At 38.4% G+C, this 13,953-nt stretch overlaps 3 protein-coding genes across 3 annotated transcripts; all 3 read right to left on the bottom strand.

Moving 5' to 3' along the window:
• Window positions 1-230: 230 nt before the first annotated feature.
• On the bottom strand, window positions 231-4,255 carry LOC136410822 (esterase B1-like). The gene is made up of 6 exons (XM_066393175.1): window positions 4,018-4,255; window positions 1,955-2,095; window positions 1,749-1,905; window positions 1,279-1,655; window positions 889-1,227; window positions 231-831 (listed from the first exon to the last, which is right to left on the bottom strand). The coding sequence occupies exons 1-6, from the start codon at window positions 4,150-4,152 to the stop codon at window positions 271-273; spliced, it is 1,710 nt and encodes a 569-aa protein (XP_066249272.1). The 5' UTR covers window positions 4,153-4,255; the 3' UTR covers window positions 231-270.
• Window positions 4,256-5,160: 905 nt separating this feature from the next.
• On the bottom strand, window positions 5,161-8,025 carry LOC136410926 (ornithine decarboxylase 1-like). Its single transcript, XM_066393296.1, has 4 exons — window positions 7,688-8,025; window positions 7,436-7,626; window positions 6,032-6,579; window positions 5,161-5,973 (listed from the first exon to the last, which is right to left on the bottom strand). The coding sequence occupies exons 2-4, from the start codon at window positions 7,620-7,622 to the stop codon at window positions 5,329-5,331; spliced, it is 1,380 nt and encodes a 459-aa protein (XP_066249393.1). The 5' UTR covers window positions 7,623-7,626; window positions 7,688-8,025; the 3' UTR covers window positions 5,161-5,328.
• Window positions 8,026-9,624: 1,599 nt separating this feature from the next.
• LOC136410896 (ornithine decarboxylase 1-like) lies at window positions 9,625-12,995 on the bottom strand. Its single transcript, XM_066393259.1, has 4 exons — window positions 12,907-12,995; window positions 12,656-12,846; window positions 10,462-11,009; window positions 9,625-10,403 (listed from the first exon to the last, which is right to left on the bottom strand). Exons 2-4 carry the CDS (start codon window positions 12,840-12,842, stop codon window positions 9,759-9,761), a joined length of 1,380 nt encoding a protein of 459 aa, XP_066249356.1. The 5' UTR covers window positions 12,843-12,846; window positions 12,907-12,995; the 3' UTR covers window positions 9,625-9,758.
• Between the last annotated feature and the right edge of the window lie 958 nt (window positions 12,996-13,953).

Raw genomic sequence — 13,953 nt, 5'->3', positions numbered from 1 at the left:
ATTTTTCTCTCCTTATAATTTTTAATGAAATGTATCTTTGGGGACCTGTCTTTGGGTTAAAATATTAACACCATAGTGAAGATAATAAATATTATCGAAAGACTGGTAGCTTAAGAGTTTTTCTCTTTGCTACTCAAGAAGACATGAAAATGTGGGATTTTATAGAATGTTGACGGAGAACAGGATTAGACAGAAACTAGAATCAAAAATTAGGTTGAAAGCAAACTCAATTTTCGGAAAATAAAAACTTTACTATCAGCCTCAACAAAATTATATCTTCAAATGCTCCTCGTACATCTCATCCCAAAACTTCAATCTTTCCCCATCCACATTATTCACCATCCTCAATTCTTCTCCAATATCTAGAAACTCCAAGTTATCATGCGTTACCGGCTTCCATTTCACATGGTTCAAGTCTTCATCCGGCTCAGGGGTGGGGTCCCCATGCTTAGCGAAATTCGTCCATATTTTCACAAACCTTTGTATGTGTTTGTCTTCTTCGCTCCCGGGTTTGATCTCGGGGGTGAAGAAAGTAGGGAATAAGTAAAATAAATCGTCCGCATGAGCCACCCCTTGTATCTCTTTCTTGGGGAGCTTATGCATCAACCCTAAGAAAGATCCCTTCGCGGAGGGGAGGTAACTGTTCGAAAGTTTACCCAAAAAACTGCAGAGAATCACTGTTTTGAAGTATTTGGACATGGCGAAGGTGTGAAAGTAGTTTAAGGGTGTTTGTAAGGTCATTCTGTAAGCGTAGACGGGCTGATGTGAGTGTTTGGCTTGGAGCTTTAAAGATCTGTGGATGCCGTGGGTGAAGTTTGAATCACCTTTGAGCTGTAAAGAATTTTGTAATTATAATAAAATACCTACTGTATTAAACTTATGACCTACCGTGTAGACTTTCTCTATGTCCTCCTCATTCGCGTGACTGTCCCCAAAGTACGTTTTCTTGAGGCGCTCAGCTATATCTTTGGACTTATCGCTACCTTTTTCCAAGCCTAGTTCATAAGGGATGTCATGCTCTAGATCTTGGGGTAGTTCCACCCCTGGGATGGTTTTCCTGACCAGCTCGAATAAAATCCCTTCTAAAGAGTTGTACCCGATGATGATAGGGATTTGGTGTCCTCCCTGAGAGTGCATGATCTTGGTGGGATGTTCCGTTAAGATGGCGTCAGCTGAGAGTGGCTCTACCACCGGAGCCCAAGGCCTGGCTGTACCTGCTTGGAGGCCCTATTAACTTTTTTACAATTTCTTCGCAATCATCTTCAAACATTAGCTTACTTCTTTTAGGGTTCTTTGACCCCTAACAATATTTTTAACAGACTCCTTCTGAAGTTTTTGCAAAATTTTCTTCTCGTCGGTGTCCTTGTAACCCATGCATTTGGCGATTTCTCGGGAGTTATTGGAGCCCCACGCCCAGTTGTTGAGGGCGCTACCACTCTGCACAATTGCCTTGTGGAACAAGCCCTGCGTGGTCGGCGCTAGAGTGAGATAGTGCACCGAAGCGGCGCCTGCGCTCTCTCCGAAGATGGTAACGTTGTCGGGGTCTCCGCCGAACTTGTAGATGTTTTGCTGCACCCAACGAAGCGCCATCCTCATGTCTTTCAAGCCAGCGTTACCGGAAACTTCCAGGCTCGGATCTTTGAAACTAGCGAAGCCTGTAAATTAAATTTTTTTATGATAATGTGTAAAATATTTGGAATGCATTGATAGCGTTTCCGTTAATATTCTCCATGCATATAAATTATTACCCAAAATTCCTAGTCTATAGTTGATAGTAATCAGCACTATATCTTGAGTCATTAAGTACTCAGGCCCATACATTGAGGTCTTATTGGAGCCGGTAGTGAAAGCTCCACCATGGATCCAAAACATTACCGGTTTCTTTAAGAGGGTATTTTGGGGTAACTGCAATGAAAGTTCAAAGATGAGGTGCATAAATTTTCCTCTTGCTTACTTCTTTGGTGTAAACATTGAGATTGAGGCAATTGTCTTCGCTGCCTATGAAGTAGGTGAAATACATGTCGGAAGAGGGGCATTCGGGGCCTTCTTTGGTGGCATTGCGCGTGCCCTCCCATGGCTCTGGTGGTTGAGGGGCCTAAAATTTAGTCTTACATCAACATAATCTGAAAAACTAATTACTGCCATTAAATTTTATTAATATGTTTGCCTAGGATTGACCTTGTCATTTAACATTAATTGATGCTCTCTGCAGTTGTATTTCAGTACCAAGGTCCTGTGATAAGCCAAATTGTGGTATTTTTGTTGATAACCCGTTGACTTGAAATTGTTGCATTTTGATGAATTTCATAATAGATTACATACTTTAGACTCTAATTTAAGAGTAGATGAGACCATAAATTTATGAGTCGTTTGTTTGGTTTGTTATCTACCCAATTAAAGTAATAATACGTTGCCACTGTTTAACAAACTTAATTTCAGTTAAGTACAGTTAACTTTGTTCCTATTGTGGGAACAATAAGTTGTTTTGGTCGCCATGACGGTAACGTTTTCATGGCCGACATATGTTGAAATGGTTTCGGACTGACACAGTATTAGCTGATTGACGTCATAATAGGTGTCACGAAAATATAAAAAATCTCTGACAAGCGTTATAATAGCCGCATTTGACGTCATGTTATAGTCTCCACGACAGTTTGCCAAGACATGTTTAGGTTAGGTTCACTGTTTCTGACTCACTGCCAAAAGGAGAATGTAAATAGTTTGATGTCATTTAGAAGTCTAACAGGGATACGCAGACATTACTAAAATTGCCACGTAGTGGCACTAGAATCACCAACTTAGATCATGATACTTTTTATATACTAATTTATTTTGAACCAATTAACCTAGCTTGAACTAAGTTAGCTTGGAATACTGTTGTCAACTGTTAACAATAAATTTGCATACGCACATTGAATATATGTATATGTACGTAGGATTGTATCACGAGTGCAATTAGTAATTACTATGCAGGTTTAATAATAATAAATTTTCATAAAAATTTAATTTAGATGTGGATTTAACGACTAACACTTTTGACTTTCATTTAAGTGATGCCTAATGACTAACATGGCACTGTTGACAGTAAACCTTGTAACAATTTTTAATTTTATTGAAAAAACTTGCGAAATTTTTACGAGCATGTTCTAAATATTCGGCAAATATTAGTACAGATTTAGGATTGAAAAAAATAAATATGGAGAACATTCTCTAAATTTTACAGTGAAAATTCTGTGTAACATTAAAATTGTTGACTCGTATCAGACTTGTTTCTAAATTCAAAAACAATGTATTTCCGGCGAGTATTCTCTAAATTTTATTATGAAGGTCCTCAAAATTTACCAAAGAAAATTACACAAATTTTTAGCATTGTGTATCGCCTAATTTGCGACATGTACCAATTACCGATTACTCTTATCTTCCGACAATTCCAACAATTGGGTAGGTTTGAGCTGTTTAAAAATACACTCGACGTCTACATAAGTCATTGTTCATTCAACAATGAAGACTTAGGAGCCCTTGAAACGTAATCGGCGCGCGTTTGCAATACTAAGTGTTCGAGGTACAATAGGAAAAGGAGGTTGCGTAAAAAAGCCATTATCGGCGGTGACCAGGCCGATTCCGGGAAAGAAAAAAATAGTTGAAACTAATCGGTAATATTAATAAGACGACGTGGTTATCTGCGAAAGATTTTCAGCTTGAAGTTGATCATTTCAACCAGCAGAAAAACAAATTTTGTGTCACGTCTATACAGGGTAGAACAGTAACATAATGAAAACTGTTTTCCGAACATCGATATCTAATTTACGACTCCAGATCGCGTGTTAGTTGCCTTATTTATAGCGATAATTCAAATCAATACCGACCCCCTTAATGCACTTAGAATGTTGTTTTCTATACGCTCCCAAAAGTCTATTTTTACTTTCCGGACTTCAACCTGGTCTATTTTCTCGTGGAAATGCACCAAAAAAGACTCACACAATTGAGCGCTTGGTAAACAAACACTAGCAAACTTACCTTAAATCTTAAGTCTCCTACAGGTGCTTTGGCGTAGGGGATTCCCATAAACTTATAGAACTGCCCCCCGCGGTAATCCTTGCCTGAGGCACCCTTAAGTCGGCCCTGCTCCACTTGCACCACGATGTCCGCCATTGTTCCCTCTTTGGCGTTCACCGAATGAAACAATCGAGGAACAGTTTCCTCAAAACTGTTTCGCCGAAAGCGCCGAGCGTAGACTGGGCGCGATGATTTTCCCGTCAGAGCCGCGTACTGTATATATGTCGATTGCCATGACTATACTGGGTGTAATACATTTATTTGAGTCGAAAAGTAGGCAGTATGGGTTTGACACGCAGAGGACTGAACAGTTTCTCCGCGGTTATTGGTTCGGACGCTGTTTAGTCTTCCTACAGTTCCTTTTGACTAGGACGGCAGAGGACTGAACGCCAAGATTTCTTCGAAACCGTTCAATTCTCTTCACGTTCCAATGGAAATAGTACTTGTGGTCATCATATTGACAAACCAATTAGCGGTCTCTACAAATTAGTTAAGGATCGGCAAGTTTTCGAATTGGGTCACAGAGTATTGAAGTGTGCCAAAAGAGGATGTTTGCCCAATTTGATCTTCGATTGTTCGGCTTTTTAGAACAATGGCGGCCGGACGGGCGGCGGAAGCGAGTGGCACTCGAATCAGTTGCAGGGGCCTCTCCATCAGTTGACGCGGTGCACTTTTTTCTTCCTTCTTTATTTTGGTGTCAGTTATTGCAGATTTCGGGGTTATACAGGACGTGTATAAAGTCCGAAGGTCTTCGAATAAATTCAGCGAATTAAAGCTTATTAGGAGCTGCATGGAATTGTTAATCAATTGCAAGTCGGGTAAATTGGGTGTAATTGCGTGATGTGAATGTTCAAATAACCAAACGTTTACCTGCGCTTTAAGTGTGATGCCATATAATTTTGATGTTATGGTGATTATTTATTTGTCTTGAGACTACAAATTTTATGTTATCCTTGGCTAGCAAATTTACTTAAAGTTTTTTGTGTTGACCGAAAGACTCCAAAACATGCCATCAAGAAGGCAGAAAGATTGCAAACTCATCGTATTAGTTTGCGTTCCTCATAAGTGAGTATTTAAGATATTTCAGGTTAATAAAAGTCATAATTCGTCGTATCGAATCTATATTCATATCCCGTTTTAATACTAAATTAAAAAAGTTTGTCGCTCCCCAATGCTTACACAATAACCCTGGCTACAATGCCGGGTTCGCTCTGCAAATTCCATTATAAAGCCAGTAAATGAAATATCAAATAATCAACCCTTTGAATTGGTTCATCCAACCATGAGATCGGCGTTGATCGTCGCGTAAGCCACTGGCTTCATTGCGGCGATGAGCTCGCTCGAAGGAATTTTTAAGTTGTAGAGCTCTTGTTGCTCCGCGAGCGGTTCGTCGACAAACGCCACGTCCTCTTGTCGTACCGACACGATATTTTTGAATACTGACCATTCGCGATGGGTCATGACGTAGTAGACTTTAGGGATTGGGAATCCGTTGAAGGGGCTAGCCACGGGGAGAGTATAAGCGCCCATATCCTCAAACACCACCCATTCGCCGATTTGCATATCAGGCAGGGACATATCTTCGATTATTTGGTCTAGACCGTCACAACTCGGCCCCCAAATGCTACTGGACATCTTCTTAGGCTCTGCGTACTCTTTGAAGGGAATCGGAGTAACCACTTGATGGTCGTAGAGGATGCAATTGAAGCTGCCGTAGACTCCGTCGTTAATGTAATACATTCTGTGCGTCTCAATGCATCTGCCATGAGCATCCTCCTCTGTGATCTTGCGAATTGAGTGGATGTTGCAAGCCAAAGTGTAGGCGGAGCTTACGTAGAACCTCCCAGGCTCTGAGATAAAGCGCACATTAAGGTTGCTGAAGAATTCATCTAACGCACTATTAACGACCTCAGCGATCTAGTTACAGAAAGAAGTGAGTATATATGAAGGTGTAGTTTATTTTTATGAAACTCACCTCAGAAATAGAAGATCCTTTAACTCCGGGATATCCCCCACCAATATCAAGTAGCGAGAAATGAAACCCTACAGTGTTAGAATAGTCATATATGTTTCTGGCAGCTTTGATGGCCCTGCGGAAGACCGCAGGCTCCCTGCAACCAGAACCCACATGAAAGCTGACCCCCACTACGTTGAGGTTAAGCGACTTGGCGACGCGTAGCAACTGCGGAGCTTCGCGTACTGGATCGCACCCGAATTTCATGCCCAAAGGGCATTGCGCGTCGGTAGCGTCGACACGAATGCGTATAACTAGACGCGCCTCTGGGTAAATCGCGTGCACTTTGTGCAGTTCACTTTCGTTGTCAAAGGTCATGGTGGCCACGCCTACGTCTGAGGCGTAGCGCACATGGCTGATGGGCTTGGCCGGGTTGGCGAAAATGATACGCGCAGGATTCACACCCACCGAAAGAACTTTGCTGATTTCTTTGCGAGAAGCGCAATCAAAACATGCTCCTAATGCAGCGAGCACCTCGAGGATTGCCAAGTCATCGTTGCATTTGACAGCTAGAAAGAAAAATTACTTGGTGAAACCTACAGAATTGCCCTATTTAATACCATGTATATTTTAAACATTTATTGCGAAATGTTTGAGTAGTTTATACAGGATATGTCCCAAAAATGTTTAGAAGAGAAATACAATTATTCCTGTGCGGAGTTGACTGAATCGAGAACGTCGCTTTTACGTTAAAATAATTTCCATTAGTTTTAGAAATATCGGAAAAAATCTGTTGTATTTAAAAATATATTTTCTAACCTAATTTTAGGGTATTTTTCTTCATCTATAAAATAGCCATGGGTCATAGTCATGGAGTTTTATATTCAATGTTTCGTAAGTATTTGCAACTGATTTCTAAAGACAACATAGAAGAGAAACCTACAGGAAAATTTGTGGACGCAAAAAAAAATTTGTATTGCTTACTATTTTCGCAAGTAACTGAAAAATAGTTAAATATAAGAAAAGAATGCACGACATATGAAATATTACAAATGAACAAGGAATTCGCGTTTCATGAACTGAACGGTCAGTGGTACCAAAAAAGTTTATGGTGGAAAAATTTGACCTAACTCTACAAAATTAACTGTTCTGTAAATCTTAACAACGATTTTTAAAATTTAATTGTGCAGGTTCTAAACGCTAGTGTGTATACAAAATTTCAACGTAATATCTAAAAAAAATAAAGCGGGTTTGAAGCAAAACATTATAAAAAGTGTGAAACTTGATGAAATACGTTCTGTCTGAATAACGAAAATTAACTTAAAAAAAGTCGTCCCCAAAAATATTCGTACGCTATTTGTTGATACACTGTATATGAAGGCCTGCGTGCATTAAAAATTTGTGTTATTGTGATTGTTCCCTTACCGTAATGAGGCTCTACTCTCGGCAAATGATCGGTCCATAATTTGTGTTTCTCAATTATTTCCTTTAAATCGCAAACGTAGAAAGCTTCCTCTTGGTCGGTGTTCTTGGTCATGTTTCTGATGGCGTTCCAGGGGTTGGAAGTACGGTCAACGTTGACGGATTCTTCGCACAGAGCTTTGATCTTCATGTTGCTACAGAAATACCACAACTTCACTTTAATTCCACAATTTCGAGCAAATTTACTTGACTTACCTTTAATGTTTTTTTTTTGGGGTATTGTTTGAATGAATAAATAATTTTAAGTTTTGTGAGCACATACACTGTCACTTAGTCTGAGTAAGAGTAATTAATTCTTCCCACGCGACTGCTATTTAAACCCACAGCTCTGCTTTACGTCACCCCAAATTCAGGTACTCGAAATCATCGCAGGATATTCGAAAGTGGAAAGAGACTGAAGAGAGAAAAAGAGACAGAGAGAGACAGAGAGATAACGAAAGAGAACAATGCAATCATATGCCGTGTTGAGTACTATAGAGTTCTTGCTTTCAGTGTTATCGCTGTGCAAACAATCTTTAACCCATAGTGTCCCCTTTTTATTCGTGCGCGATAAGATAAGAAGTCATGAGATTGTTTGTTGTTTACAGAGCTAAAAAAGCTCTCCAGCCGTTGTCCGAGAGCGGAAATGCCAAGGGGATGGGTCTCATGTGATAGAAAAGACAGTTGATGTTGTCACCAAGTGGTCCTTATCCTATGATAAACATTGATGCATAGGTTTATGTATAAACTGTAAAACATGTAAAATAGATGTAATAATGTAAAATTGAAGAAAAATACAGTTAGATGGAACTTAGTTATCTATTGCGAAGTGCCACATTGGTGCGTAAGAAGTAATCCATATAAAGCAAGGTTCGATTATTGCTAGTCGAAAATTATTATTATTATTACTCTTATTAAGGTAGGGAACTTTTTGTAAGGTTTTCGGCTTATGTAGACTATAAAAAGACATAGGTAAAAACGATTGTGAGTGCAAGCTGTAGTGTTGTACCATTTTTTAAGCCTCCTATAAATCTCGAAAACAAGTGTTTCCTTGGTAATGACATAGAGTGCCTTATAACCGCATAACACAATCAATTTGGAGTGTTGACAATATGATGTTTGTGATTCGTAATAACAGCCCAACACAGGAGCCGCAGGTGGGGGGCCTGCAAAACATTTTGGGCTACGCCCTCCTTGTTTTGCGAGGCTGTGGGTGTTTTGAGCCGCGCTAGAATATGTTCAGGCTGGTGCAAGTTATGATTGTGCTATCCCAGGTTTCATTCCTAACTCACTAGTACTTTCATGATTTCTTATTTATTATTACTTTATTTATTTATGACTATTGTTACATGCTTTGCGTATTTATAATTTGTATATGAAAACAACAAATATCATTTGATGTTTTCAAGGAGTTACGAGCGGAGCGATTAGGACTAACCGGTGTAGAAACTATACCTAAGTAATTTTTCCCCTCCCGAAATTTAATTTTTATTCAAAGAAAATTTCGTTTTTTAACTTGAGTTTAAAATTGTTAAGAAAGGCACCACATGCCAATAATTTGTAGAATAAACATTTACATATATTCAATATACATATTATAATTATAGAATGATATATTTTGAATCGTCTCATCAATAGTTTCCAAAAAAGTGAAAATTTTGTTTCCTTTTATTATTTATTTTGTTTATTTTGACTAAACTATACGATAAAGAAGAAAAAGAGTGATACGGTTGACTTAAAATCTTGTGGATAGCCATTTAACTTTTTGAAAAACTGAACAGACAACCACGTTTCAAGAAATATTAAATTTTAAAATCGTCCTGTATTTGGAAAAGGGATTAACTTAGACGTGAAATAAAGATACCATAAAATATTATTTGAAAACTGGACTTGAGAATATGCCACTAGATTTCATCTATCTGTTAACATTTTTTTTATTCCCATATAAGTCAATTAAAAAATATATCAAAATATCTCTGCAGTTTACTCTCGCTTTTTCCGATTTATTAGTACTTTTAGTATTGCGCGTGCTTACCTGGCAAACATGAGTCATTGTGATGATCTTCGCTACTTCATGCGGTAGGGAAAATGTGATGGAACTAAGGTTAATAAAAGTCAGAATTTATCGTATTGAACATATATTCGTAGCCCGTTTTAGTACCAAAGCAAAAAAAAATCGCTCCCCAGTGTTTACATAATAATACCGACTTCAGTGCCGGGTTCGCCCTGCAAGTTCCCCTATAAAGCCAGTAAATGAAATATCAAATAATCAACCCTTTGAATTCTTTCATCCAACCATAGGATCAGCGTCGATCGCCGCTTGAACTACCGGCTTAGTTGCGGCAATAAGCTCGCTCGAAGGTATTTTCAAATTGTACAGCTCTTCTTGTTCTGTGAGCGGTTCGTTAACAAACGCTACGTTTTCTTGCTGGACCGAAACGATGTTTTTGAACACAGACCACTCGCTGTAGGTCATAACATAGTATACTTTAGGGACTGGAAACCCATTGAAGGAGCTGGCCGCAGGAAGAGTGTAAGCGCCCATATCCTCAAACACCATCCAATCACCAATTTGCATATCAGGTAGTGACATATCTTCAACTATTTGGTCTAGACTATCACAGGTCGGTCCCCAAATGCTGCAGGACACTTTTTTGGGCTCCTCGTGCTCCTTGAGGGGGATCGGAATGATCACTCGGTGATCGTAGAAGATACAGTTGAAGCTACCATAGACTCCGTCGTTAATATAGTACATTCTGTGCGTCTCATAGCGATTGCCCTGATCGTTCGCCTCTGTGATTTTGCGAATTGAGTAAATGTTGCAAACCAGAGTGTAGGCGGAGCTTACGTAGTACCTTCCAGGCTCCGAGATAAAGCGCACATTCAGGTCACTAAAGAATTCATCTAATGCGCCGTTGATGACCTTAGCGATCTAATTATAGAAAGAAGTGAGTATACTTGAAGGTAAATTTTATTTTTGTGATGCTCACGTAAGAAATCGACGATCCTTTGACTCCAGGGTATCCCCCGCCAATATCAAGTAGTGAGAAATTAAAACCTAGAGTGTCAGAATAGTCAAATATGTCTCTAGAAAATCGGATAGCCCTGCGAAAAGCTGCAGGCTCTCTGCAACCGGAACCCACGTGAAAGCTGACTCCCACCACATTCAGGTTAAGTGACCTTGCAACGCGCAGCAAATGCGGAGCTTCGTGCACCGGGTCACAGCCGAATTTTTTGCCCAGGGGGCACAAGGCGTCGGTAGCGTCGGCGCGGATGCGCAGTACCATACGCGCTTCCGGATAAATCGTGTGCACTTTGTGCAATTCGCTTTCATTGTCAAAAGTCATAGTGGCCACGCCTACGTCTGAGGCGTAGCGCAGATGGTTAATGGGCTTGGCCGGGTTAGCGAAGATGATACGCGCGGGGTTCACGCCCACTGAGAGCACTTTGCTGATCTCTTTTTGAGAGGCGCAATCGAAGCTTGCGCCCAGTGAAGCGAGCACCTCGACGATGGTCAAATCGTCGTTACATTTGACAGCTGAAACAAGAAATTACATTGTGAGGTCTGCACAGTTACTTGATCTAACTTCACGTATGTTCAATATATTTTCTGAGAAATTCATTGGGAGAAAATACTTATACATAGAGAACATGTCCCGAATATAATTAGATGTAAATATGTTCAGAGCCTTCATAAATGTTTGACCACCACGTGACCAAAAATATAGGCAAACAAATATACACTGATTGGCAACATTATTTGGTTTCTGGAAATAAATTCATTAAATAACATCAGCTAACAATCCTTGTTTGTAAAATTGGGTCTTGAGAGTTATGTTATTACATATTATTATTGGATATTTTGTATGAAAACCATTTTTGGTTTCAATTCGAACTGAACAATACACTATTTTAACTTCTAAAAAAAGTAGGCTATAATTGCAAGAAGAAAATCAAAAGTCGCAAAAAACGTGTTAGTAACAAACTATGACATAACCTTAAGTTATATGCTCAAGCTTTTACACATCACCATTACAACCAACCTCAATTTTCAAAAGAGAACTAGTTAAGTTACATAAATTCATAATGACAACTCAAGAAAAATAAAATTTAACTTTGAAAATCACGTGGTGGTCAAATATTTATGAAGGCTTTGTATAATCATCCCTCTACAGTGTTGACTAAACACGACGCTGCTTTGACATAAAAACATTTATTAATTCTAGATATATCAAGAAAAATTGAAAACGTCATTGTTTAACAATGGATTAACCAGTCGCTAGCCAGTCTGCCGTTGATGTCTGGAGTAAATTTCATAATGTCGTCAGCTTGAAATTTTAATCTTGTCAATTTTATCAGTATTCCCAGTCTTTTGTTCTATCTGAAAAGGTTTTTTAAAGGCGATTAATTACCAAAAAAATGTGTCTAAAATGATTTAGAAAAAGCTTAAAAAATATTTCGAATAAACCAAAAACACATATCGTCATTTACTTTTACAATCATATTGGAATATGGAGATTAGAATGATATTTTAGCTTTGAAAGAAATTAGAATCCGATAAAGAATTTCTTGGCTTAAGGAGTGCAATATTTTAACTCATGATCTTAAGACAACTTCAAAGTATGGACCTGACCTATAATTTCAAAACAACCATCCATATAACCAGGTTTCAGTCCTCGAATAGAAGTCACAAAAAACTTCGTTTGTTTTTTACTATTTTTCAAAAATGATAATAATCTACTTGTGTTCAACAAATCTACTTTGGTAAATTATTGTATAATTTTGATAGGATTCAGGATGATAGTCCTTAAATATATCAACTTTTGGGCTGTATCAAACATCTCCACTCTTCTCTACATAACTAAGTACTAAAAAAATTCAACCTCAACAAAATTTGTGGTTATAGTTCACTGTGTAACAAGTCTAAGTTTCTCCCTTTCCTTTCGTTTTAATATATTTTAAATTCTGATTGATAAACAAAATCTGGCGGTTTTAGTTCAACATGCACTTTTCACTCACCCTCAATAACTCTACACTTATTGGAGGTAGCATTCTTAACCGTTAACCTTTTTTATCTAAAATTTTTTTCTATGAAATTTAGCGTCTGAGTTGAATTGAGAGACTTGGTATATGTGATCACATGTTTTCGTTACAGATTTTAGTCATTGTGATAATCTTCCTTACCGTAATAAGGCTCCACTCTTGGCAAATGATCGGTCCATAATTTGTGTTTTTCGATTATTTCCTTTAAATCGCAAATAAAGAATGCATCCTCTTGGTCAGTGTTACTAGTCATGTTTTTGATAGCCTTCCACGAGTTGGAATTACGGTCAACGTTGACGGACTTTTCGCACAGAGCTTTAATCTTCATTTTGCTGCGAAATATGACAACTTCGCTCTAATCTCACATTTTCGAGCAAACTTACTTGACTTACCTTTAATGTACTTTTTTGTATTGATTGAATGAAGAAATAAGATTTAGGTTTAAGAGGTGTGACACACTGTGACTTAACCTGACTGAAGGTGGTTTGAGAATGGTTAATTCTTCCCACGTTGCAGTTATTTAAACCCATATCTCCGTGTTACGTCACCCAAATATTCAGGTACTTGAAATTCTTTGAGGTTTAACTCGTAAGTATCCTATTTTCAATAGTGCACAATACGATAATGTGTACTGAAATTATGGTTCACTACGCTAAAAAAGTTCCAGCCATTATCAGTGAACGGAAATGTCGAGGGGAAGAATTTCATGAGGTAGGGAAGATGGGTTTTTGCCGTCACCAAGTGGTCCTCATCGATTTGGAGTGTTGACAATATTAGTTGTTTTTTAATTGAAGTTGTTGACGGAGGAGCAGTTTGTTACATTTTTTTACGTAGCACGTTGCAATGCAGGTGAGTTTGAGGTATGACAAATATGCGAAAGATATCTCTAATCAGGCGGTATTTTTATTTTTGAGTTAATTTAAAAATATGTATGAAGGTAACACCACGTCTCAGAAACTAAAAGAGATGAGTGAGAACTGAGTAACAGTTACTTCAAAACTGACAGTGGCAATTGCTTTTTTGGGAACAATTAGATGTAAATTAGTATCGTATTGAAGGGTCTATCTTTAGAGCTAAGGATTTTTTTAATTGCGAATTTTCGAACATTTGATGCATAGAACTGATACTTGACGTATTTCCATATTATTAATTTTGGTTTGACCAGAATACTGAGAGTTATTTGCGTGATTTAAGAGCGTATCCAATACCGAAAGCAACGGTGCCTAAGTCACAGCTGAACCTAAACTTTTTCACGCTGTGCCAGAGCAGGAACTCAAGCATCGCTCCATTCTCGGTCAGACGCAAACTAACAGAAAATAACATTTAATCTTAAATCTATTAGTCACACTTCAAGAGGTGACAGATGAAGCAACATGTTTTTAAATAAATAACAATGACAATTGTGACATATTGACCTCGTCTTGGTTGGCCAGTGATGT

The sequence above is a fragment of the Euwallacea similis genome, chromosome 9 (assembly GCF_039881205.1).
Source record: "Euwallacea similis isolate ESF13 chromosome 9, ESF131.1, whole genome shotgun sequence".
NCBI classification, from domain to species: Eukaryota; Metazoa; Arthropoda; class Insecta; order Coleoptera; family Curculionidae; genus Euwallacea; species Euwallacea similis.
The sequence above is the reverse complement of the archived record's forward strand: the minus strand, read 5'-3'. Positions and strand labels throughout refer to the sequence as shown.